At 45.1% G+C, this 27712-nt stretch overlaps 2 protein-coding genes across 3 annotated transcripts in view; one reads left to right on the top strand and one right to left on the bottom strand.

Annotated features, from left to right (window-relative positions):
- The window catches only part of LOC143766657 (uncharacterized), a 1190188-nt gene that overhangs the window by 1039428 nt on the left and 123048 nt on the right, over nt 1–27712 (bottom strand). The window lies entirely within an intron of this gene.
- The window catches only part of LOC143766671 (uncharacterized), a 37162-nt gene that overhangs the window by 3260 nt on the left and 6190 nt on the right, over nt 1–27712 (top strand). For both annotated transcript variants that reach the window (XM_077254523.1, XM_077254522.1), the window contains exons 3-6: nt 31–210; nt 293–416; nt 500–597; nt 796–886. In XM_077254523.1, the coding sequence (XP_077110638.1) occupies nt 31–210; nt 293–416; nt 500–597; nt 796–886 (493 nt within the window). The remainder of the gene's footprint in view (nt 1–30; nt 211–292; nt 417–499; nt 598–795; nt 887–27712) is intronic.

Raw genomic sequence — 27712 nt, 5'->3', positions numbered from 1 at the left:
AGATTTATTAATGTGTCTCTCCATAACCAGGATTGCACAGTAGTGAAGAAGTCCTCTAGTGATCGCTGTCAGGACCCTGTGTCTGAGGGATGGGGAAGACCCCTGAGCCCAATCATGGAGTCTCCTCCTCACCCCCTGAAACATGAGGAAATCAATGACCAGAAGATCCTAGTACTCACCTACAAGATGATTGAGCTGCTGACTGGAGAGGTGACACTGCTGGGAATGCTGGGACATTATACAGTAACACTATCAAGGGATCGGGGGATGATGGTATCATTGTATGTGTCAGATTCCTATAAGGTGTCAAGACGTCGCCATCTATTTATCCATGGAGGAGTTGGAGTATCTTGAAGGACACAAAGATCTGTACAATTACGTCATGATGGAGGTTCCCCAGCCCCTCACATCACCAGGTAATAGACATGACTAAATGCACATGGCCTATAATTATCTGTATGTAAAGAATGAATTCAGTCCCTGTATGTGTTTCCTCCAGATCTATCCAGTAAGAGGACAACACCAGAGAGATGTCCCCGTCCTCTTCTTCCACAGGACTGTAAACAAGAAGATCCCGATGTTCCTCAGAATGATCAGGTAGATGGAGAGAAGGTGTCATGAGATCTCCCCTATGATGTGTAGACGTCTGTAAAGGTCTTATGCTCAGTCTTGTTTTATCCACCAGTATTATATGTTTTATACTTGTGTAATGAGAACGGTGGAGATGGCAGGATTAGAGGTGATTATAGATGTGACTTCTCCATCTGTCTGTGACTTTTACAATATTTGTTTCAGGGTGAAGATCTGACCGATATTAATACTACAGAGACATCTGTGAGGGGTGATGAGCGGTGTAAAGAGGAGATTCCTACATATGACTACCCAGGTGAGTAGTGACCACTAAATGCAGAGAAAGTCACAGATTCTTCTCAGTCACTGGCTGTGGCTGCTTTATCGGTGGTGTAGTCCGGCCGTATCACAATCGTGTAATCACCATTTTGCCTCTAGACCACAACATTCTCCTCCATCCAAAACTGTTCAAATGACTTTTGGCATTAAAAGCCCTTTTATATAGAACATATAGCCTGGGGGATCCACCTACCCCCTTGAAATTAGAAGACGCTGACTGTTTCCTGTCCAGATCTGTAAACTGCAAAGCCAAATGACAGTGTACGTACAATGTGCTCACAAATTAGAAAATCACTTGAAGAAAACATTATGATGGGTCTGTAAGAGAAAGCGGAGGGTAATGATGCTGTTGGCTTGCTAGATCCCTGATATCTTATTGGATGAATCTCCCTTCTCTCCCTTCTGTGCTGCTGATTATTCTCATATGGTCCCTACAAGACCAGGTCCAGTCTTTCTGGCCAAACTTCACTTTTATGATCAACAACATTAAATGTGCAGTGAGGCCAAGTGTGAATGTCCAATAGCAACACAGTTTCCCTTTATCCTGACTTCTCAATTTCTTTTAAAACCGACTACTTTTAAGGAGGATTGTGATAAACTACATAAAACACATTACACCGGTGCCATGATCTCTAAGCTGTGCGCGGCTGATGGCTGTAATATACATTTATTTCCGCCTGCAGGAGATGTCTTGGCATGGCTCGAGCCCCGGATTCATGGGTTCACTCCACATCATAAATTCCATTATGTTTTCAATCCTCAGGAATTCAGATTACTGCACAATCTCTCCTGAACTGGGAGCACTAATACTTTTTCTACTCTTCTGGTCAGGACTCATAGTAGCTCCAGTAGTCCACCATAAATGAGTGCAACTCTGGTTTAGTGTTGGAGTTCTCCCCTCATACATACGTTGTTGTTGTTGTTGGGGATGTATCATGGAATAAAAAACTGTCTTTTTCTATTCTCCACGACAGCACCCACTAGAGAGAGGGGATCCGCCCCTAGGAACAGGAAACCTACAGAGAGATAAAAGAGGCGGCCCCCCCTCGCTCCTCAGTTGGTTTCCTGTTCCTAGATCGGAACCCACAGAGAAGACTCTCTGAAGATTGCTAATGAAGAGGAACACCCGCCTGGACTGCCGCCTGTGTGACTCTGCTGAGTGGCAGGGGCTCCAGAGCGGGTAACAGAGTCGGGGGAATGATCCTGTTGAATCCCCCCTCATCTCTGGTTTCACTATGGCGATGCCTGGAGGTTTTTTCAACAATCTCCCTGCTGGGACACTGTTGCACTTTCCACCGCTGAGAAGATGCACAAAGCGGTAAGTGCATGTATGTGTCGCTTTATGGCCGCAGCAGCGCTAACCCCCTCAGTAACGATACCTTCCAGCCGCGCATGGTGGAAAGAGCCGGGTTGTGTGCGGTGGACGCAATGTGGCTGCAGGTGCAGAGCTTACCCCTCAGTAGCGGTGTCTTTCAGCTGCGCCGCAGAGAAGCACGCGCATGCGCAGTAGCATTGGCATCCCGGAAGTTGTTGGATGAACTTCCGGGGGCGCGGGGTTAGAATGCCATTTCCTGTGGGACGCCATGTTTTTTCTGTGTGTCTTTATCGGCAGTACACATCAGGGGTATAGACAATTTTCGTGCCGATTTTCTCAGCCGCCACACCCTTCATCAAGGAGAATGGATGCTCAACAGAAGAATCTTCAGACTGATAACTGCCCGATGGGGGGTGCCTCAGATAGACTTATTTTCAACAAGATCCAACCGACAGGTAAGAACATTCGCCTCGTTGTGCAGACAGGACAATCCGGATATATTCGATGCCCTACAGGTTCCATGGACATTCAGTCTAGCTTATGCCTTTCCCCCATGGAATCTTCTACTCATAGTTATCAGAAAAATAAGGGAAGAAGGGGCAAGAGTGCTGTTGATGGCTCCATTTTGGCCCAAGAGGCCATGGTTTTCATGGCTCAGGGCAATGTTGATTACAGACCCTTGGATTCTTTTTCAGACCAAGGACCTGCTATCTCAAGGGTAATTTTTCGACCCTCAGGTAAAGTGAATGAACTTGACAGTCTGGAATTTGAGAGGCAGTTATTAAATCTTAGAGGATTCTCTAAAGGGTTGATAGATACCCTCAAGAAAAGCAGAAAACCATCTACTACAAAAATTTGTCAGAGTCTGGAGAAAATTTCTCGCGTTCCACACAGCACAATTTTCTTCTGAAATACTCATATTTCCAATATTAGAGTTTCTGCAGAAGGGACTTGAGTTAGGTCTCTCTGTAAATACTCTAAAAGTACAAATTACATCTCTAGGAGCTCTCTTCAATTATGATATTGCAGGCGATAGGTGGATATCCCGTTTTATATCTGCATGTGAACGGTCAAAACCGATCTGTATACCTCAGGTCCCACAGTGGGATCTAAGTTTGGTCCTGGACGCATTAACAGAGAGGCCTTTCGAACCCCTTCATACAGCCTCACTAAAAAATATCTCATTAAAGATAGTATTGTTAGCAGCATTGGTATCTGCTAGGAGAGTGAGCGATCTCCAAACCTTGTCAATAGACCCTCAGTTTTTATCAGTAACATCTGACAGAATAATTTTAAAGACAGACCTGTCCTATCTTCCTAAAGTTGCTACTAAGTTTCATAGATCCCAAGAGATCTTCCTGCCTACTTTTTATGAAGATCACTCAACTCCAGAGGAAGAGAAACTTCATACCCTAGATGTTAAGAGGACTATTCTAGCCTACTTAGAAAGGACTAGGGACTGGAGAAAGAGTAGGGCTCTCTTTTCTGTCTTTCCAGGGTAAGAACAAAGGCTCCAAAGTCACAAAGAATACATTATCAGGCTGGATCAGAGATGCCATAATTCTGGCATATAAAGCTAAAGGAAGAGAGATCCACCACTACATGTGGGAGCACACTCTACAAGGGCTTTGTTGGCTTCCTGGGCGGAGAAGGCAGACATACCAATAGACCTTATATGTAAGGCTGCAACCTGGTCTTCTCCTAGTACTTTTTATAAGCACTATAGATTAGACCTGTCTTCCTCCTGTTATCTAACCTTTGTAATATTGGTCCTTGACACGGTAAACCCACCCAAATTTATAGTCTCTGTAAATCTCTCTAGTGGGTGCTGTCGTGGCGAATAGAAAATACCGGATTACTTACCGGTAATGCTCTTTTATAGAGCCCACGACAGCACCCACTCACATCCCTCCCTTTTTATAGTAGCACAAGGTGCCGTGGTTGTGAGGTATTAATAGTAGGACGGTATAGTATAAGTTTGTAAATATGTACATATTACTGAGCCTATTAACTAAAACCTGGCGGCGGTTCCTCCTATTCTCTGAAATACAACTGAGGAGCAAGGGGGGGGTCGCCCCTTTTATCTCTCTATAGGTTTCCTGTTCCTAGGGGCAGATCCCCTCTCTCTAGTGGGTGCTGTCGTGGGCTCTATAAAAAAGCATTACCGGTAAGTAATCCGGTATTTTTTACCTGTTCAGCTGTATGATAGTTTGATTGTGGTGGATTCATCCTCCCTCAGTTATCTGAGTCTGTAACTCCATGGTAGTCCTTTACCCCTTTCCGACATCGGGCATAAATGTACGCTGATGTCGGGCACTTTCCCTTTGATGTGGACTCCAGTGGTGCGCCCACATCTTTCCCGGCACGTCAGCTGTTTTGAACAGTTAAATGCCGCTGTCAAACTCTGACAGCGGCATTTAAATTGGGCCGGAAATACGCACAGCGGTGACCCACGTCACGTTATTGCGGGTCACCAGTGTGTTGGTATGACAACCTGAGGTCTCCTGGAGACCTCTATGGTTGTCAGTGCCAGATTGCTGTGAGCGCCATCCAGTGTTCGGCGCTCATTGCAAGTCAGTAAGTCTGCTATAGGCCGGGGTCACACTTGCAAATGTGATGTGAGAAACTCGCACATCAATACCCGGTACTACCGCCGACTCTCGGGACCGGAGTGTGCGGCTGCATAGAAATACATGCAGCCACACACTCCGGTCCCAAGTGCCAGCAGCAGTGCCGGGTATTGATGCGAGAGACTCGCGCGAGTTTGTCGCATCACAGTAACAAGTGTGACCCCGGCCATATAGAGGCAATCTGAACATTGCCTCTATGTAGCAGAGCCAATCAGGATATGGCAGTCTCTAGTCTCCTATTTATTACTTGCCAAAAGCAAAAAAATTTTAAAAAATATAAAAAAACGAAAAAGTTCAAATCGCCCCCCCTTTCACCCCATTCAAAATAAAACAATAAAAATAAAATCAAACATACACATATTTGATATCGCCTCATTCAGAATCGCCCGATCTGTCAATAATAAGAAAAGGATTAACCTGATCGCTAAACAGCGTAGCAAGAAAAAAAAAAAAGTAAAAATGCCAAAATTACTTTTTTGTTTGGTCGCCACGACAAAAATGGAGACTCTACAGGGATCGGAAAATGGCACTTTTTATTTTTTTTTTAAACAAAGTTTGGAAATTTTTTTTCGCCATTTAGATAAAAAAGAACGTAGACCTGCTTGGTGTCTATGAACTCGTAATGGAGAATCATAATGGTAGGTCAGTTTTGGCATTTAGTGAACCTAGTAAAAAAGCCAAACAAAAACAAGTGTGGGATTGCACTTTTTTTTTGCAATTTCACCGCACTTGGAATTTTTTTCCCATTTTCTAGTACACGACATGGTAAAACCAATGGTGTCGTTCAAAAGTGAAACTCGTCCCGCAAGAAATAAGCCTCACATGGCCATATTGGTGGAAAAATAAAAAAGTTATAACTCTAGGAAGAAAAGGAGCAAAAAACGAGAACGCAAAACCGAAAAAAGCTTCGGGGGTTATGGGGTTAATAGCCTGGAAACCTTTGGCTATTGGCTCCCTCTCAGAATATTAACAATAGCTGTCGGCTGATCGGCTCTCGGCTTTCCCTCTGCTGGTTATGAAAATTATGCAGGAACACACGCAATTTAAAAAAAAAAAAAAAACCATATTGCATCTCATGCAGATTTCTGATTGCTTTTTGTTACTATGTGTGTATATATATAATTTTTTTGGGGGGCTCAAAGTCCCCCTTTCGGCTTATACTAGAGTCATACCCAGGGGTCGGCAGGGGAGCGGGAGTGGGGGCTGTCTAATAATACTCACCTGCTCCTGGCGCGGTCCCTGCAGGTCTCTGGTTCCCCGACACCGCAGCTTCTTCCTGTACTGAGCGATCACATGGTACTGCTCATTACAGTAATGAACATGCGGCTCCACCTCCCATAGGGGTGGAGCCGCATATTAATTACTGTAATGAGCAGTAACGGTGACCGCTCAGAAGCTGGGGAACCAGGGACCTGCAGGGACCGCGTCAGGAGCAGGTGAGTAAATTCTAACAAACAAGACACAGTATAGGCCATACAAAAATTGGGGATCACCGTAACGCCTGGATTAGGCAAAAACAACTCGGCTTTATTACAAATGACATACAGGACATTAACATATAAAACCGATTAAAGCTTTTACATACACAGAGCCCTTAATAAGGCAAGCACCTGTGCTAGAAACATGGGGATTAATATCATAGGCTTCTATATGAACAGCATGTTACAGGTATGTGCATAATAACAGCAGCGGCAAAATAGAGACTTAACATGTATAGCCATAGCACCCCTGAGGAAGCCACCGCTGTGTGGCGATACGCGTTGGGCATCCGCTTGTTTTAGTGCCTGATCTTGCTAGCATGGGGTATCATGCATAATTTATTGTGGCTCCGGGGATTGGCTTGTTAATCTGTTGCAGCATTGCATGTACTAGTTGGGCTCTAAGATTCTCATTTTTGCCAGCTACTGGTACTCTGTCTATCATTTGCAGTTTTTTATTATGGGGGAGCATTTGTCTTCTAGGTCTACGTTCACCCCTTGGCCACTAATTACAGGTATATATCATCTCTGTAAGTTCTATACGAACTCAGTACTTTTTATGCATGACCAGTATAGGGTGGCCGCATTTATACATCGTCGTATCGCCGCTGCTGTTATTATGCACATACCAGTAACATGCTGTTCATATAGAAGCCTATGATATTAATTATTATGGGCTCTGTGTATGTAAAAGTTTTAATTGGTTTTATATGTTAATGTCCTGTATGTCATTTGTAATAAGCTGAGTTGTTTTTGCCTAATCCAGGCGTTATGGTGATCCCCATTTTTTGTACGGCCTATACTGTGTCTTGTTTCTTAGAATTTATGCTAAATATTTATAGGTCAAGGATAGGATCCCGTAGTATCTGTTCCTGTGGTGCCCCCACAAAAATATTATTCAGGAGCAGGTGAGTATAATGGGGTAGGGGAGCGCTGCGCATAGTCACCTTTCCTCGTTCCGGTGCCGTCTTCAGCGTGTACTGCAGTGACGCTCAGGTCAGAGGGTGCGATGACGTGGTTAGTGCGCGCCCTCTGCCTGACCGTCAGTGTAGAAGACGCTGAAGACGGAGCGGCACCGGAACGAGGAAAGATGAGGAAAGGTGAGTATAGCAAGTGCCGGGGGCTTTAGTGACGAGAGGTGAGCATGTGATTTTTATTTTTTTTTTATTTTTATCGCAGCAACAACAAATGGGGCAAGTGTCTGTATGGAGCATCTTACGGGGCCATAATTAACGTTTGTGCAGCACTGTATGGGGCAAATATCTTTATGGAGCATCTTATGGGGCCATAATTAACGTTTGTGCAGCAATATATGGTGCAAATGTGTCTATGGAGCACGCTCATTGCTATCTAATTAACGCTGCTGGTTATTAAACTAAAGTAAATAATGACAACATTCAATAGCGCTTACGCAGGTGGTAAATTAACTTAAAATGACGTTAATAACAATAGTGTGGTGATGAGTTGGGGGCGGGATTATGTGTTGTGATGTGGCCGGGGTGGGATTATGTGTGGTAATGGGGTGGGGGGGTGGGATTATGTGTGGTAATGGGGTGGGGGGGCAAGATTGTGTGGTAATGGGGTGGGGGGGCGGGATTATGTGTGGTGATGTGTTGGTGGGCGGGATTATGTGGTGATGGGGTGGAGGGCGGGATTATGTGTGGTGATGTGGTGTGGATTGTGTGTGGTAATGTGGTGGGGGGCGGGGTTGTGTGTGGTAATGTGGTGGGGGCGGGGTTGTGTGTGGTAATGTGGTGGGGCGGGATTAAGTGTGGTGATGTGGGGGCAGAGCTACTATGCAGGAGGCGGGTTTAGCGAGTAATCACGATGAGAGAGATATATATATATATATGTTAATGCTCCAACATAGGCTGGTGTTGTGAACTCTGTGTTCAGGCTCCCTCTTGTGGTCACTGGTGGTATGGTGTGACTTTTGCTTTGGGCTCCCCCTGGTGGCTTTGTCTGTTATCCTGCTGGTCTCTGGCTATCAGCTGGTTCATTATTCTCTGGGAGGTTCCTATATAGCTCTGTTTTACTTTCACTTGTTGCCGGCTGTCGATGTAATCAGTGCTACTCAGATTCTTTCTACTACCTTGCTCCCAGTCCATCCAGGACAAGCTAAGTTTTGTTTGCTCATTTTTTGATCAGCAGTGTTTATCATGTTTTCTGTTCCAGCTTGCTAAAATGTAATTCCCTCGCTTGCTGGTTGCTCTAGTGGGCTGAGTTTCTCCCCACACACCGTTAGTTGGTGTGTGGGTTCTTGAAATCTCAGGATGGATATTTTGTAAGGGTTTTTTATTGATCGCATAGACCCCTGCTCTATTTTTCTGCTTTCTAGTACTAGTGGGCCTCTTTTGCTGAATCTGATTTCATCCCTATGTATGTGCCTTCTTCTTACCTCACCGTTAATATTTGTTGGGGGCTTCTATATCTTTGGGGATTATTTCTCTGGAGGCAAGCGAGGTCTTTCTTTCTCTTTAGGGGTAGCTAGTTCCTCAGGCTGGCTCGAGACGTCTAGTAATTTTTTAGGCACGTTCACCGGCTACCTCTAGTTGTGTTGGATAGGTTCAGATTTGCGATCAGTCCAGTTACCATCTCCCTAGAGCTCGTCCTTAGTTTAATCACTTGCTGGTCTATTTGTGATCCTCAGCCACTAGGGATCATAACAGGCTGGTGTGTGTGTATCTTTATTCAACATTAATGAGGGGATCTGGCTGAAGAGGTTGAACAAGGAAGTGACATCATAATTATTATTTTTTTTTTAATATATCTTTATTTAGCTCTATGGATTTACAAACACACATGCAAAAACCCATTAAAAATGTGAGTATTTTCAGCTGCGTATTTCTGCCAAGAGATGCAGAAACCTTGCAGAAATTTCTGCAAGCAAATACGCAATGTGCGCTCACAGCCTTATAAATAGTTCTATTTAAAAGTATATTTCTTGTTGAAATTAATGTGATAGTTTATATTGCTATCGTAAAGGCCAATATTTTCTAAGAGCCACTGAGACCCATACTCTAATTACCCCGAAGAGGTTTTACCATTAGATACACTTTTTTTTTTTTTTATACTTAACCCCTTAACGACCGCCGATACGCCTTTTAACGGCGGCCGCTAAGGGTACTTAAACCACAGCGCCGTTAATTAACGGCGCTGTGGAAAAAGTGAATAGCGCCCCCAGAGTCGGATTTTCTCTGGGGTCTCGGTTGCCGAGGGTAGCCGAGACCCCAGAGAACATGATTCGGGGGGTTTTTACCGACCCCCGAGTTGCGATCGCCGGTAATTAACAGTTTACCGGCGGTCGCAACAAAAAAAAAAACGCGATTTGCCGTTTAATTTCTCTGTCCTCCGATGTGATCGCACATCGGAGGACAGAGAAATGTGGTCCCCGATGGCCCCCAATAGCCCCCCAATACTTACCTACCTCCCCCGGTGCTCCTCGTGTCTCCCCATGGGCGCCGCCATCTTTTTTCCGGGAAAAAATGGCGGGCGCACGCGCAGTGCGCCCGCCGCCCGGCACCCGGATGTTCTTTGGGGTCTCGGCTGCCGGGGGTAGCCGAGACCCCAAAGAACATGATCGGGGTCGGTTTGCACCGACCCCTGCTTTGCGATCGCCGGTAATTAACAATTTACCGGCGACCGCAAAAAAAAAAAAAAAAAAAAAAAAAGCGATCAGTTATTTCTCTGTCCTCTGATGTGATCGCACATCAGAGGACAGAGAAATAGGGGGATTCGGGGACCCTAAGATACTCACCCGGGGTCCCTGGGTCCTCTTCTGTCTTCTCCTGCCAGCCGGCTTTTTCATCATGGCAGGCGCATGCGCAGTGCGCCCGCCATCTGCTGCCATCTGCCGGCCGGCAGGAGAAGACAAGTTGGGGCTAAAATTAGGGTTAGAGTTAGGGTTAGGGTTAGGGTTAGAGTTAGGGTTAGAGTTAGGGTTAGGGTTGGGGCTAAATTTAGGGTTAGGGCTAGGGTTAGGGTTAGGCTACTTTCACACTAGCGTTTTTTGGCTTCCGTCGCAATGCGTCGTTGGAGAAAAAACGCATCCTGCAAAAGTGCTTGCAGGATGCGTTTTTTCTCCATCGGCTTGCATTAGCGACGCATTGCGACAGATTGCCACATGTCGCATCCATCGTGCGACGGATGCGTCGTGCTTCGGCGGACCGTCGACACAAAAAAAACTACATGTAACTTTTTTGTGCGACGTGTCCGCCATTTCCGACCGCGCATGCGTGGCCGGAACTCCGCCCCCGCCTCCCCGCACCTCACAATGGGGCAGCGGATGCGTTGAAAAAACAGCATCCACTGCACCCGTTGTGCGGCGCTTACAACGCTAGCGTCGGTACGTCGGCCCGACACACTGCGATGGGCCGAGTACGACGCTAGTGTGAAAGTAGCCTTAGGCTTCTTTCACACTTGCGTCGGTACGGGGCGGTCGCAATGCGTCGGCCCGATGTACCGACGCACGTTGTGAAAATTGTGCACAACGTGGGCAGCGGATGCAGTTTTTCAACGCATCCGCTGCTCAGTCTATGTCCTGGGGAGGAGGGGGCAGAGTTACAGCCACGCATCCGTGGAAATGGCGGACGCGACGTACAAAAAAAAGGTTACATTGAACTTTTTTTGTGACGACGGGGGCTAAAGTTATGGTTAGGGTTGGGGCTAAAGTTAGGGTTGGGGCTAAAGTTAGGGTTAGAGTTGGGATTGGGGTTAGGGTTTGGATTAGGGTTGGGATTAGTGTTACGTTTGGGATTAGGGTTGGGATTAGTGTTACGTTTGGGATTAGGGTTGGGATTAGGGTTAGGGTTGGGATTAGGGTTAGGGGTGTGTTGGATTTAGGGTTTTGATTAGGGTCATGGTTAGGGTTGAGATTAGGGCTGTTTTGGGGTTAGGGTTGTGATTATCGTTAGGGTTGTGATTAGGATTATGGATCGGGTTGAGATTAGGGTTAGGGCTGTGTTGGAGTTAGGGTTGGAGTTATAATTTGGGGGTTTCCACTGTTTAGGTACATCAGGGGGGTCTCCAAACACGACAGCCAATTTTGCGCTAAAAAGTCAAATGGTACTCCCTCCCTTCTGAGCTCTGCCGTGCGCCCAAACAGTGGTTTACCCCCACATATGGGGCATCAGCGTACTCGGGATAAATTGGACAACAACTTTTGGGGTCCAATTTCTCCTGTTACCCTTGTGAAAATAAAAACTTGGGGGCTAAAAATCTTTTTTGTTGGAAAAAAATATATTTTTTTATTTTCACTACTCTGCATTATAAATTTCTGTGAAGCACTTGAGCTTTCAAAGTTCTCACCACATATCTAGATAAGTTCCTTAGGGGGTCTAGTTTCCAAAATTTGGTCACTTGTGGGGGTTTCTACTGTTTAGGTACATTAGAGGTCTGCAAAGGCAACATAACGCCCGCAGACAATTCTATCAAAGTCTGCATTCCAAAATGGCGCTCCTTCCCTTCCGAGCTCTGCCGTGCGCCCAAACAGTGGTTTACCCCCACATATGGGGTACCAGCATACTCAGGACAAATTGGACAACAACTTTTGGGGTCCAATTTCTCTTGTTACCCTTGTGAAAATAAAAATTTGGGGGCTAAAAAATCTTTATTGTTAAAAAATATATATTTTTTATTTTCACGACTCTGCATTATAAACTTCTGTGATGCACTTGGGCATTCAAAGTTCTCACTACACATCTAGATAAGTTCCATGGGGGGTCTAGTTTCCAAAATGGGGTCACTTTTGGGGGGTTTCTGCTGTTTAGGCACATCAGGGGCTCTCCAAACGCGACATGGCGTCCGATCTCAATTCCAGTCAATTTTGCATTGAAAAGTCAAATGGCGCTCCTTTGCTTCCGAGCTCAGCCATGCGCCCAAACAGTGGTTTACCCCCACATATGGGGTGTCGGCGTACTCAAGACAAATTGTACAACAGCTTCTGGGGTCCATTTTCTCCTGTTACCCTTGGTAAAATAAAAATTTGGAGGCAAAAAGATCATTTTTGTAGAAAAAATGCGATTTTTTTTATTTTCACGGCTCTACGTTATAAACTTCTGTGAAGCACCTGGGGGTTTAAAGTGCTCACCACACATCTAGATAAGTTCCTTAAGGGGTCTAGTTTCCAAAATGGTGTCATATGTGGGGGGTCTCTACTGTTTAGGCACATCAGCGGCTCTCCAAACGTGACATGGTGTCCGATCTCAATTCCAGCCAATTCTACATTGAAAAAGTAAAACGACACTCCTTCTCTTCCAAGCTCTGTGGTGCGCCCAAACAGTGGTTTACCCCCATATATGGGGTATCGACGTACTCAGGAGAAATTGTACAACAACTTTTGTGGTCTAATTTCTCCTGTTACCCTTGTGAAAATAAAAATTTGGGGGCAAAAAGATCATTTTTGTAGAAAAAATGAGATTTTTTATTTTCACGGCTCTACGTTATAAACTTCTGTGAAGCACTTGGGGGTTCAAAGTGCTCACCACACATCTAGATAAGTTCCTTAAGGGGTCTAGTTTCCAAAATGGTATCACTTGTGGGGGGTTTCCACTGTTTAGGCACATCAGGGACTCTCCAAACGCGACATGGCATCCGATCTCAATTCCAGCCAATTCTGCATTGAAAAAGTCAAACGGTGCTCCTTCACTTCCAAGCTCTGCGGTGCGCCCAAACAGTGGTTTACCTCCACATATGGGGTATCGACGTACTCAGGAGAAATTGCACAACAACTTTTGTGGTCTAATTTCTCCTGTTACCCTTGTGAAAATAAGAATTTGTGGGCGAAAAAATCATTTTTGTGAAAACAAATGCGATTTTTTATTTTCACGGCTCTACGTTATAAACTTCTGTGAAGCACTTGGGGGTTCAAAGTGCTCACCACACATCTAGATAAGTTCCTTGGGGGGTCTAGTTTCCAAAATGGTGTCACTTGTGGGGGGTTTCCACTGTTTAGGCACATTAGGGGCTCTCCAAACGCGACATGGCGTCCGATCTCAATTCCAGCCAATTCTGCATTGAAACAGTCAAACGGTGCTCCTTCACTTCCAAGCTCTGCGGTGCGCCCAAACAGTGGTTTACCTCCACATATGGGGTATCGGCGTACTCAGGAAAAATTGCACAACAAAATTTGTGGTTAAATTTCTGTTTTTACACTTGTGAAAATTAAAAAAATTGGTTCTGAAGTAAAATGTTTGCAAAAAAAAGTAAAATGTTCATTTTTTTCTTCCACATTGTTTTAGTTCCTGTGAAGTACGTAAAGGGTTAATAAACTTCTTGAATGTGGTTTTGAGCAGCTTGAGGGGTGCAGTTTTTAGAATGGTGTCACACTTGGTTATTTTCTATCATATAGACCCCTCAAAATCACTTCAAAGGTGATGTGGTCCCTAAAAAAAACATGGTGTTGTAAAAATGAGAAATTGCTGGTCAACTTTTAACCCTTATAACTCCCTAACAAAAAAAAAAATTGTTTCCAAAATTGTGCTGATGTAAAGTAGACATGTGAGAAATGTTATTTATTAACTATTTTTTGTGACATATCTCTCTGATTTAAGGGCATAAAAATACAAAGTTTGAAAATTGCCAAATTTTAAAAATTTTCGCCATATTTCCATTTTTTTCATAAATAATCGCAAGTAATATCGAAGAAATGTTACCACTAACTTGAAGTACAACATGTCACGAAAAAACAATCTCAGAATCAGCGGGATCCGATAAAGCGTTCCAGAGTTATAACCTCATAAAGTGACACTGGTCAGAATTGTAAAAATTGGCTCGGTCATTAAGTACCAAATTGGCTCTGTCACTAAGGGGTTAAAAAGACTATTCAGCTTGATTATTTCAGTAGATGTGTTATTGTCTATAGTCACAGTTTTGCCCATCATCCTTTAACTTCAACCCATTTACATCTGGACTTACGCACAGACCCCTAGGCTTGGGCCACATTGATAGTTGCTTTTCTGTAGTATGAGATGGCAAGAAGAATAGTCAGGTAGTCTGGCTACAACCGGGAGGGCAGAGAAAATAGAGTAATGGCAATTTTGACTCCACAGCCACTTTCTGGTAATTAGCGCACAGTGGATGTTGGAGAGTTATACATTGAAAATATACCATTTTGTTACCCAACGCATAGTGCCCAGATTGTGCTCCAGCAGACACACACTATAAATTAAGTGGGTTCTTCTCACTATAGCCAAATACATGGATGCTAAATGTGGTTTGCGCACACTTGTAAGACTCAGAAGTGAGGGGGAAATTTGACTTTGGGAGAGCGGATTTTGCTAGATTGGTATATGGAAGCGATGTTGCTTTTCAGGCCACTAATAATGTAGAAATCTCTATTTTCCATTGAAAGATGATGTGGACTTGTGGGGGACTTGTTTTTTGTAAGATGAGTAAAACTTTTCATTGGTATTACTTTTGTCTACATAACATTGTTTGGTGGCTTTTTGTTCCATATTTGGGAGGCAGAATGAACAAACAGTTGAACACCACGCTCCACTGGTTCATGCCATGAGGTTTTCTAGGAGACTTTGAACTGTCGTTTTTTTTGTGAATAATTCAAATTTTGTTTTTACATAATTTGCCATTTCTCTTTCGCCTCATTGGGGGACACAGGGCCATGGGTGTTATGCTGCTGCCATTAGATTAGCTCCTCCTCTGCAGTGTACACCACACACAGTGACGCCAGCCGAACCAGTTCAAGCTTAGTGTCAGTAGGAGGAATATGTGTTCTCATCTTCAGACAACATCTGTATCTTTATTATTTTATTTTTTGGTTTTATCTTCAACATCTTCTTCAAAAGATTACAGGGGGCAACGGATCCCTTAAGGGCTTCACTTTCCCCAAAACGACAACAGGCGGGAACATGGAGTGTCGCCTCAATGTAAACCTTCCTGCATTGTTTTCTATGGCATGCCTGAGATTTTTTAGGGGAGATGGTACCCTTCAAGGCATCGATCTCCCCACACCCACAACAGATGGAAACATGGAGTATCTCCTCAATGTACTCCCCTCTGCATCCAGGCCCTTTTCGCTTTTAGTGCTGGACAAACAGCCCTGACCCATCCTCGGGGAGTTAACCCCTTGGATGCCCAGAAGCACTTATGGCGTCCGTGCATCCCCCACTGCATCGCCACTGACTGAACAGCGGCGATGGAAGGAAGGCGAACAGTCCCTCTCCTTCTCTCTGTCAAAGGGATGGTGGATGGAGGGCTGCCTGCACTGTCCAAGCTGCAGTTCACCTGTATGGCAGGATTGCTTCCATAGTCCAAATGAAAAAAGAACAAAAAGTGGAAACGCACTTACCCCAGTGGAGTTGAACATCACTTTATTAGGACATTTAAAAGCGAAAAGCAGGGAGGGATGATGTCAGCTGCGGACAACGGCCGTTTCGTGCTCAGCGGCACTTCAACGGGTCCTCATCATTGCTTCCATAGTCCAGGTCCTGCGCTGTGGCAGTTTCCATACCGCGACGCACACAGCTGGTAAGTGTGGGCCCGGGACGCGGTATGGCGTGTGCAACGGCACTTTAAGCGCTATCACCATGGCCTCCCCTTTCCCCTGGGCGTGTGCCGGCTGGCTAACAAAATCATCACGGCGCCATATCTGCCCTCCTCTTGGCACGTCTTGCACACGGCGAGACTTCCCAGTGCAATTCTCGGCGGCCATCTTTCCCCACCAGCTGCATATCCATACATGAAGCCTGGTCACATATGGTGGCACTCCCCACAGTCCCTCTGCAGTTGGGACAGCGGACTCTTTCAACAGGCCGGCTCCCTTCTCGTACAGCCTTCCTGTACCTCAATAGGAAGACCACTTACTTAGGGCCACAGGATCGGGGTAAGATCTGTGGGCTGTGCCATATACAACTCATTAGCCCTTCTCTGCAATAGTCACTGGGCCTTACAACACACTATACTCCCTATTTGAGCATATCAGCAGGATCAGGGACATTCTGGGGTGTACCATGTCACTCTCTAAGACCTTCAAAAAGGCTAACAAAACACATTGTTTTTCACATCTTGTATCACCTGCCAGTATGCATTACCACGGGGACACATTAATCCACTCTGCAAGGCCTGTGATCCCGAGTGCGCTCAGGAGTCTTCCGCCACCACCGAACCCAATGTACCTAGTCCCCCTGAGTGGGCTTTGTCACTGTCACAGTCCATGGCTTCTCTGACTAATGCATTTGAGTCCCTTCAGAATCCTGCCACGGGTCTGGGCATTTGTCTGCCTGTCTTAGAAGGTTTCTCTACTTCACATGAACCGTTAGCCAGCAGGGTCTGTTCTCAGTCAAAAACTCCAGAGGCATCTAGGAAATGGATCCATAGTACGTCTCCCAGGTCCTCTCGCTCCTCGGCATCTGTGAGCTCCGTTTCCCACTCCCCCGTCACTTGGGGTTTGTAGTAACCAGGACTCTGAGTTCGATACTGATATGCCGCTTGATCTAGATTCTCCGGATTATCAGGCAATGGTGGATAGTCTCAATGAGGCCATCAACCAGACTTTGAAGATTGACGAGGACTCTGATTCTGTCCCAGATCATGAGGTGTCCTTCAAGAGGACCAAATGCTCTCATAGGGTTTTTACCAACCATCCTGAATTTCAGGACATAGTTCAGCGGCATAGGGAGCAACCGGACAAACGCTTCACAGGTCAAAAGCTGCTTGAAGAGAGAGATCCATTTTCATCGGATCTGCAGAAGGAATGGGCCGAATCTCCTACGGTTGACCCACTGGTATCGCTCCTGACCACCAAAACCCTCCTATCCTTGCCAGATGGCTCTTTCATTAAAGATCCCATGGACCATCAGAGAATCTTGCCCATTCAGTTTTTGAAGCGTCGGGCTCGGAGCTCTCTCCCTCTTTCGCTGCAATGTGGGTAGCTAAAGCTATGGTCTCTTGGGCAGATACCCTGACCAGAATCATTCAGGATAGTGACCTTCCATTCCCTCTGAGGGAGCTTATCTGGCAAACCAGATCTCCTTAGCCGGGGACTATTTGGTGCATGCTTCCCTGGACTCAGCTAACAGTGCCTCTCTTGCAGCCGCAAGACTCTGCCTCTAAAAAATCCCTAACATCTCTGCCTTTCCAGAATGATTACTGTCTCGGACGCCACAGGAGGAAAAAGTAAATTCCTCCCACAGCAGGCGCGTTTCCGATCCTTTCGCAGCAATCCCTTTTGGTCTAATACAGCTACCTCTTCCAGTTCGGGGCACTCCTCCCGGGAAACAGGGGTCCCCAGGTTTCATTCAAGTCCAGCCAGTCATGGAAGAACCGTCCCAAACAATCCAGATCCAAGGGAGCCAGATCACATAGATTCTCGACGCAATGACTCACGGCATTACCAGGTCGACACCAGCAGAGTAGGCGGCCGTCTACTCCTATTTTGCCATACCTGGCTCTCCGTCGTTCACGACGAATGGGTCAGGGACCTGGTGTCTTCCTGTTACAAAATAGAATTTTCTTCCCACCCTCCAGCACGGTTCTTCCCCTCTCGTCCCCCCAAAACAGAGACGCAGGCACGGTCCTTCTACCAAGCCAACGATTTGCTATGCCAAAACAGTCATTATTCCAGTTCCAGAAAATTAGAGGTCTGAGGAATTCTACTCAAACTTATTTGTGGTTCCGAAGAAGGACAGGTCAGTGCGGCCCATTCTGGACCTGAAGCTCCTAAACAAGTTTTTCAAGGTCCGGCACTTCAGGATGGAATCCCTCCGTTGTGTCATCAGTTCGATGGAGAAGGGGGAGTTCCTAACATCCATCGACATCCGGGATGCTTACCTGCATATCCTAATTTGATATTTTTTTCCTCCCTCACCAAAGGTTCCTTTGCTTCACCGTCCGCGAAGAACATTTCCAGTTTACAGCTTTGCCCTTTGGCCTCGCCACCGCTTCCAGATTGTGCACGAAGGCCATGGTGGTCATTCTGCCATACCTAGATGTTCTCCTAGTCAAGGGTCCGTCTTTCCAAGCATGCGTGGATTGTGTCCATATCACTTCGGACACACTTTCTCTCCTGGATTGGCTTATAAACTTAGACAAATCGTCCCCTGTACCAGATCAGCAGATTTCATTTTTAGGAATGACCCTGGACACAACCCAAACCTTCGACTCCTCAATTCCCATGATTCCGACTCCCTCATATATGTTTAAGTGATAAATTTACTGTAGTAAAATTGTAACATCAGGCTTTTAATCTTTATTATGATACAATAATCAAGCCATTTAGAGCATAAAATATATTTATTGGAATACAACTTTAGAACAAAAAAACTTAGCATATTTACACTTTATTATACACTCTGCAGTAAGTGGGAAACACAGTTAAAAAAAAACAAACATACTGAATAGCATTTGTGCAGTCTATAAATTTGTTCTGAGAAATAGTATCGCCTCCATCAGATCCTCCTTCATAGATGACCTCAAATCTGACCTAATTATTTTAAGGCTAGAGAACAACCTCTCTACACTAACTTGGGTTGGTGGCAAAGCAGTAACCACATGGGTAACATCTCTAACCATTTCAGTGTAAAGGAATTGCCTCATGCACAGTCAGTTTTGATGAACGATTGAAATATGGTCAATCTGTTTCCTATGGGAGTGGAATCTTTTTCCCTGCAGCCAAGCTTTGCCTGCTCCATGTCATCCAAATACTTGTCGAAATCAAACTCCTCATCTGATGAGGATAAGGATGAAGGAACGGCAGCATCAGCACTGGCAGGGCCCGAGTCCTCTTTACTCATCCTAACTGTTACCTCAATCAAAGCTTCTTTTCCTTTAGTAAGCTGTTGATCATCCAGCAATATAAGATGACTCGGGTCCACATAAACAGCTGCCAGAAAAATTGTATTTTCTAATAGCAGTGTCACTCTCCGTTTCAATGAAGCAGCAATGACATCTGCGATTAAACCTCCTCTTTGGGACAGGCAAAACAACAAGTTCTTCCACTCCTTTATAAAAATGCCAGGAGATAAATCCACAGCTTGTAACTTTTTAGTCACTGTAAATGGATGATAAAGCAATTCCTTCAATTCAGCCACCTGTGTCCATTGACCTTCATGTAGTGTTACCTGAAGGTTGGCCATATCTACAAGGAAGGGTTTCAACTCAAGCAATTGCTCAGAGTGGCTTGATCCACAATTGCCCCTTTTCCAGCAAGTCTCTACAAGATGGAATCAATTTTAGGGGTTCTGGCAGTAAAAGCCAATTTCCCCACTTTGCTAGTCAGAGTTCCAGCATGTCCCCCTTGCAGACTATCTCTTATTGCCAGCTGCAGCGTGTGCACAACACAGCGCATGTGATGAATAGGAAAGAGGTGTGAAGCAGCTTCAGCAAGATCATCTGATTGTGAAGAATCATTTTGCTGTTCTTCTGTAGTAATATCTGTGCTGAATCACAATCCAGAACACACACACACACACACACACATACGTTCTCATCAATCGTGTTACTGTATTTCTGAATTTGAGATGTTAGAAAACATTTTTTCCCCTTATATTCTACTGTATGTATAGTGTATATAAGTCATCAGAGCAGCTAATTTCTCCAAACATGAGCTAAGAGGAAAAACAAACTAAAACATCAAGCATACATAGACAACATATATTGGACTATTGATTTATGCACAGTTTATTGAAAGTTTAGATATGCTTTAGGAATTACTTACCTCTTTAATCCTGCTTTCCTGTTCACCCAGAAATTCTGAGATGAATGTAGGCTTTCCTTCCCTGTGTGTTTATTTTTTCCCCTTATCTGTAGAGGAGGAGCTTCAATACTTATCCTGAACATAAACTGCAGCACAGATTCATCTCAGCTAAAACTCCAATACTTAGATCAGGAATAGGACAGACATTTATAGGACATTTCATAACTTTCCCAAATTCTTATGAAAAAAATATTCCCCACAAACTGTATTGAACTACTGTACCCAATTTATTATATATCTTAGGAGTCGGAGTTGGTCCATTTTATACTGACTCCAATTCCACCAAAATGGGCTCCGACTCCACAGCCCTGCTGGACACCTGTCGAGGGTTGGCGATTCTCCCTTGACAGAGTCTTAGCCCTTCAGCAGGGAGACCGGGTACTTTGTCGCCCACATCCTCTCTCCATCCGATTCTGCATGAGGGTTCTGAGCAGCGATGGAATCTGTTCCTTTCACCCAGTTGCATCTTCAGCCTCTACAGCATGCACTTCTAGCAGCCTGGGACAGGAACCCATTTTTTCTCTCTCATTTTCTGTCCTCACGGGTCAAGCAGGTGCTCAGGTGGTGGACGTTGCGGTCATCCCTCACCCAAGGTAAATCTTTCCTTCAGGTTCAATGGCTGATGGTCACCACCGCCGCCAGTCTTCTATGCTAGGGCGCTGTCTTGCGGCATCACACTGCCCAGGGACTCTGGTCTCCTAGCGAGGCACTTCTCCCGATCAAGATTCTGGACATCTGGGTGATTTGGTTCATCCTGCGATGGTGTCACGCTCACGCCCTGACTGGTGGGCGTGAGCTCGGGGGGTTTGTGGCCCCACTGTGCCACAAACCAGACTACCCTGGGAGTGGTGTGACTATGACTATGAAGGGTTTCTGAAGGATGTTATTCTGGATTATCTCAATGAGAATAACTGTTTAACTCCATATCAGCATGGGTTTATGAGAAATTGCTCCTGTCAAACCAATCTAATCAGTTTTTATGAAGAGGTAAGCTATAGGCTGGACCACGGTGAGTCATTGGACGTGGTATATCTCGATTTTTCCAAAGCGTTTGATACCGTGCCGCACAAGAGGTTGGTACACAAAATGAGATTGCTTGGTCTGGGGGAAAATGTGTGTAAATGGGTTAGTAACTGGCTTAGTGATAGAAAGCAGAGGGTGGTTATAAATGGTATAGTCTCTAACTGGGTCGCTGTGACCAGTGGGGTACCGCAGGGGTCGGTATTGGGACCTGTTCTCTTCAACATATTCATTAATGATCTGGTAGAAGGTTTACACAGTAAAATATTGATATTTGCAGATGATACAAAACTATGTAAAGCAGTTAATACAAGAGAAGATAGTATTCTGCTACAGATGGATCTGGATAAGTTGGAAACTTGGGCTGAAAGGTGGCAGATGAGGTTTAACAATGATAAATGTAAGGTTATACACATGGGAAGAAGGAATCAATGTCACCATTACACACTGAATGGGAAACCACTGGGTAAATCTGACATGGAGAAGGACTTGGGGATACAATATTGTATCATACAATTATTAGGTTCTGTAGAAGGACGTAGATCTGGGGATTTATTATGATGGAATATAGGCTGAACTGGATGGACAAATGTCTTTTTTCGGCCTTACTAACTATGTTACTATGTTACTATGACAGCTGCCTGGGTTTTCACTGTAGTCTCTGATGGTGAGGTCAGGCAGTTGCCAGGTGCTACTCCAGGGTGGTGTCTGGCTGTGGCTGCTGAACCCACTTGGAGAACAGAAACACTAGGACAGGTGCGGGCATCAGGCAGGACTGGCAGAAGAGCACGGCTGAAACTCAGACGAGTAGGCTGGCACGGCTGAGACACAGGGCTGGCAGAGACACGGCAGAGAACACAGGGCTGGCAGGCACGGCAGAGAACACAGGGCTGGCTGAGGCACGGCAGAGAACACAGGGCTGGCAGGCACGGCAGAGAACACAGGGCTGGTTGATGTGTATGAAGGAACAGGTAAGGACCTGTTCACACTGGATGTGCAGGTACGGATTTGTAGTATGAAGGAACAGGTAGGGACCTGTTCACACTAGAGGTGCAGGTACGGATATGTAGTATGGAGCGACCTGTTCACACAGGAAGTGCAGAAAAGGAAACAAGCAGAAAGGAATGAGGTATGAAGGAAAAAGTTGGGACCTGTTCAGACTGGAAGAGAACCGCAAGGCTGTGGATAGGAGCGGTAGAGCAGCAAGAGATAGCGCAGCAATAAAAGCTAAGCAGGGCAGAACCACAAGGAATATGGTGAGGAGCTGCAGCAAGAGATTACTGCAGAAGCTAAGCAGAGCAGAGCCACAAGGAATGTGGAGAGGAGCTGCAGCAAGAGGTTTCTGCAGCAGCAAAGCAGAGCAGAACCGCAAGGAATGTGGAGAGGAGCTGCAGCAAGAGATTACTGCAGCTGCAGAAGCTAAGCAGAGCGGAGCCACAAGGAATGGGGAGTGGAGCTGCAGCAAGAGGTTTCTGCAGCAGCAAAGCAGAGTAGAAAGGAGCAGAACCGCTGGAGTGCGGAGAAGAGATGCAGCAAGAGATAACTGCAGCAGCAGAAGATAAGCAGAGTAGAAAGGAGCAGAACCGCAGGAGTGCGGAGCAGAGGTAAAGCTACAAAGGTACAGAGCAGGCAGAGCCGCAATAGTGCGGAGTGTAAGCAGACTGAGAACACGAGGAAATACACAGCAGGGAAGCAAGCCACAGACAAGGAAACCGAGATAAGACTAAGCTCAGACAAGGAAATGGAACAAGACAAGAAACAAGGACAAAGACACAGGGACCAGGATATTCTGCCTCCTGGAGGGCGGACAACAAGATCAAGGCAAGAATACAGAGTAAAGCCTCCAGAGAGGGAGTAACACAGAGCAAGGCCTGGCAAGCTCAGAAGCTAAACACAAACTGAGCTAACACATTGCACAGGCCCAGACCTCTGGGTGGAGCTGCACTAAATACTGGAGGCCTCCTGGCAATTGGTCAGGAACAGATTAGACAGATGCACCTGATTCCTATAAGAACCAGAGAGTTCAGGCGCCGCCCCCCTATGTACACAGCCAGGAAGCATGCAGAAAGCAGAGACACAGAATATGGAGCTGGCGAGAAACAGAAACCACATCATTGCCTGGAGCAGTGGGTAAGATAGTGTGAGAGATGAGAGGCCATGCCGTGATGCCAGCAGAGTTGTTACAGATGGTTCCATCACCTCCTAGTCGGTCACCCCATCCACATACAATCGGACAACGCCACAGCTGTGGCATATATCAACCATCAGGAGGGCACCCGCAGCAGTGCGGTAATGTGCAAGGTGAAGCACATTCTCCATTGGGCTGAGAGGAAAAATTCCGTCATCTCAGCAGTTCACATCCCGGGTGTGGAAAACTGGGTGGCAGACTTCCTCAGCCACAAGGGTCTCGCTTTGGGGGTGTGGTCACTGCATCCGGAGGTCTTCCAGCAGGTTTGTCATCGCTGGGGGACTTCGGACGTCGATCTGATGTCATCAAGACTACACGCCAAGGAGCCCGAGTTCATAGCTTGGTCCCAGGATCCAGAGGCCATTGGGGTGGATGCACTGGTCCTTCCGTGGCATCAGTTCCCTCTTCCTTACGTGTCCCTCCCCAACTTCCTTTGCTCCTGAGAGTCATCAGGAAGTTAAAGACAGAAGGAATTCCAGTGATCCTTGTCTCTCCAGCCTGGCCACGCCTGGCGTGGTACGTGGAGTTGGTGCAGCTCGTCAACGTTCTTTGGTGTCTTCCAGATCGACCAGATTTACTCTCCCAGGGCCCGATTTGCCACCAGAACTCGGGGGCCCTGTGTTTAACGGCATGGCCGTTGAATCTTGGGTCCTAACCCAAGCTGGGTTTTCCCAAAAAGTGGTTTCCACCATGATTAGCGCTCGGAAACCTACATCCGTGCGCATTTATCACCGTACCTGGAAATCATTTTTCGCATAGTGCAGGGACCCCGCGGTCCTTTTCCTCTCGCTTTCTCCATTATGACCATTCTGGAATTTCTTCAGGCTGGTCTGGACTCAGGCCTGGTGCTTAGTTCCCTCAAAGGTCATATTTCTGCCTTATCTGTTTTGTTCCAGGGCACACGTTGAGAAACACGTGATGGTGTCTCCGCGGCTTTTCTACATGCATCTGGCACTATGTGACAGGAGTGGTCACGGACCCCTCTCGGCACATTAACCCCGGAACACTGCGATCAAACAAGATTGCAGTGTAGCGGTGGCATAAGGAAGCATCGCACAGGGAGGGGGGCTCCCTGCGTGCTTCCCTGAGACCCTCAGAACAATGCGATGTGATCACGTTGTTCCGAGGGTCTCCTCCCTGCAGGCCCCCGGATCAAAGATGGCCACGAGGTCCTTCTGGGTCCTGCACGGAGGTGGCTTCTCAGTGCCTGCTGAGAGCAGGCGCTGAGAAGCCTCCTGCACTGCCTGTCAGATCGCTGATCTGACATATTGCTGTGCAGAGTGTTAGATCAGCGATCTGACACTATATAGTGATGTCCCACCCTGGGACAAAGTAAAAAAAAAAAAATAATTATACTGTATAAAAATATATATTTTTTAAATTCCTAAATAAAGGAAAAAATAAGTATTGTTCCAATAAATACATTTCTTTATGTAAATAAAAAAAACCATAAAAGTACAGATATTTGGTAATTCCTGACCATAACGACCTGACCGACCTATAAAACTGTCCCACTAGTTAACCCCTTCAGTGAACACCGTAAAAAATAAATATAAAACGAAGCAAAAACCAATGCTTTATCATCAATAACACCCGATCAAAAAGACAGATATAAATAAACATGGTACCGCTGAAAAAGTCATCTTGTCCTGCAAAAAACGAGCCGCCATATAGCGCCATCGGTTAAAAAATAGTTATAGCTCTCAGAATAAAGTGATGCAAAAACAATTATTTTTTACATAAAATAGTTTTTACTATATAAAAGCACCATAAAAAAAGATATAAATGAGGTATCGCTGTAATCCTACTGACCCGAAGAATAAAACTGCCTTATCAATTTTACCACACGCGGAATGGTATAAACGCCCCACCCAAAAGAAATTCCTGAATTGCTGGTTTTTGTTCATTCTGCCTCCCAAAAAACGTAACAATAAGAGATCATGTGCCTGAAAATGGTACCAATAAAAACGTCAACTCGTCCCGCAAAAAACAAGACCTCACATGACTCTGTGGACCAAAATATGGAAAAATTATAGCTCCCAAAATATGATGATGCAAAAACTATTTTTTTTCTTTGCAATAAAAAGCGTCTTTTAGCATGTGACAGCTGCCAAACATAAAAACTAGATATACAAACCTGATATAAATAGTAAATCAAGCTCCCCCTTTATCACCCCCTTAGGGAAAAAATATAAAATAAAAAAAATTATTTATTTCCATTTTCCCATTAGAGTTAGGATTAGGGTTAAGGCTAAGGTTAGGGTTAAGCCTTAGGGTTTGGATTACGTTTATGGCTGGGATTAGGGTTAGGGGTGTGGTTAGGGTTATGGTTGGGATTAAGGTTAGGGGTGTGGTTAGGGTTGGGATTAGGGTTAGGGGTGTTTTCAGGTTAGGGGTGTGGTTATGGTTAGGGTTGGGATTAGGTTTAGGGGTGTGTTAAGGTTAGAGCTGGAGTTAGAATTGGGGGGTTTCCACTGTTTAGGCACATCAGGGGCTCTCCAATCGCGACATGGCGTCCGATCTCAATTCCAGCCAATTTTGCATTGAAAAGTCAAATGGCACTCCTTCCCTTCTGAGCTCTGCCATACGCCCAAATAGTGATTTACCCCCACATATGGGGTATCAGCGTACTCAGGACAAATTGCACAAGAAAGTTTGGGGTCAAATTTCTCCTGTTACCCTTTGGAGAATAAAAAATTGGGGTGAAAAGATCATTTTTGTGAAAAAAATGTTTTTTTATTTTTACGGCTCTATATTATAAACTTCTGTGAAGCACTTGGGGGTTCAAAGTGCTCACCACACATCTAGATAAGTTCCTTAAGGGGTCTGCATTCCAAAATGGTGTCACTTGTGGGGGGTTTCCACTGTGTAGTCCCTTCATGGGCTCTCCAAACGCGACATGGCGTCTGATTTCAATTTCAGCCAATTTTGCATTAAAAAGTAAAACTTCTCTCCTTGCCTTCCGAGCTCTGCCATGCGCCCAAACAGTGGTTTACACTGGACTGGTTTACACATACGTAGTATCGGCGTACTCGGGACAAATTGTTCAACAACATTTAGGGTTTAATTTCTCCTGTTACCCTTGGTAAAATAAAGCAAATTGGATCTGAATTACATTTTTTGTGGAAAAAAAAAAAAGTTAAATGTTCACTTTTTTTTTTAACCCCTTAAGCCCCGAGGGTGGTTTGCACGTTAATGACCGGGCCAATTTTTACAATTCTGACCACTGTCCCTTTATGAGGCTATAACTCTGGAACGCTTTGACGGATCTTGGCGATTCTGACATTGTTTTCTCGTGACATATTGTACTTCATGCTAGTGGTAAAATTTATTCGATATAACTTGTGTTTATTTGTGAAAAAAATGGAAATTTGGCGAAAATTTTTAAAATTTTGCAATTTTCCAACTTTGAATTTTTATGCCCTTAAATCACAGACATATGTCATGCAAAATACTTAATAAGTAACATTTCCCACATGTCTACTTTACATCAGTACAATTTTGGAACCAAAATTTTTTTTTGTGACGGAGTTATAAGGGTTAAAAGTTGACCAGCAATTTCCCATTTTTACAACAACATTTTTTTTTAGGGACCACATCTCATTTGAAGTCATTTTGAGGGGTCTATATGATAGAAAATACTCAAGTGTGACACCATTCTAAAAACTGCACCCCTCAAGGTGCTCAAAACCACATTCAAGAAGTTTATTAACCCTTCAGGTGTTTCACAGGAATTTTTGGAATGTTTAAATAAAAATGAACATTTAACTTTTTTTCACACAAAATTTATTTCAGCTCCAATTTGTTTTATTTTACCAAGGGTAACAGGAGAAAATGGACCCCCAAAGTTGTTGTACAATTTGTCCTGAGTACGCTGATACCCCATATGTGGGGGTAAATGACTGTTTGGGCGTATGGCAGAGCTCGGAAGGAAAGGAGCGCCATTTGACTTTTCAATGCAAAATTGACTGGAATTGAGATGGGATGCCATGTTGCGTTTGGAGAGCCCCTGATGTGCCTAAACACTGAAACCCCCTACAAGTGACACCATTTTGGAAAGTAGACCCCCTAAGGAACTTATCTTGATGTGTGGTGAGCACTTTGACCCACCAAGTGCTTCACAGAAGTTTATAATGCAGAGCCGTAAAAATAAAAAATCATATTTTTTCACAAAAATGATCTTTTCGCCCCCAATTTTTTATTTTCCCAAGGGTAAGAGAAGAAATTGGACCCCAAAAAATGTTGTGCAATTTGTCCTGAGTATGCTGATACCCCATATGTGGGTGTAAACCATTGTTTGGGCGCATGGCAGAGCTTGGAAGGGAAGGAGCGCCATTTGACTTTTCAATGCAAAATTGACTGGAATTGAGATGGGACGCCATGTTGCGTTTGGAGAGCCACTGATGTGCCTAAACATTGAAACTCCCTACAAATGACACCATTTTGGAAAGTAGACCCCCTAAG

This window comes from Ranitomeya variabilis, chromosome 4 (assembly GCF_051348905.1).
Source record: "Ranitomeya variabilis isolate aRanVar5 chromosome 4, aRanVar5.hap1, whole genome shotgun sequence".
Classification (NCBI taxonomy): domain Eukaryota; kingdom Metazoa; phylum Chordata; class Amphibia; order Anura; family Dendrobatidae; genus Ranitomeya; species Ranitomeya variabilis.
Note: the sequence above shows the minus strand (reverse complement) of the source record. Positions and strands in the feature narration are given on the sequence as shown.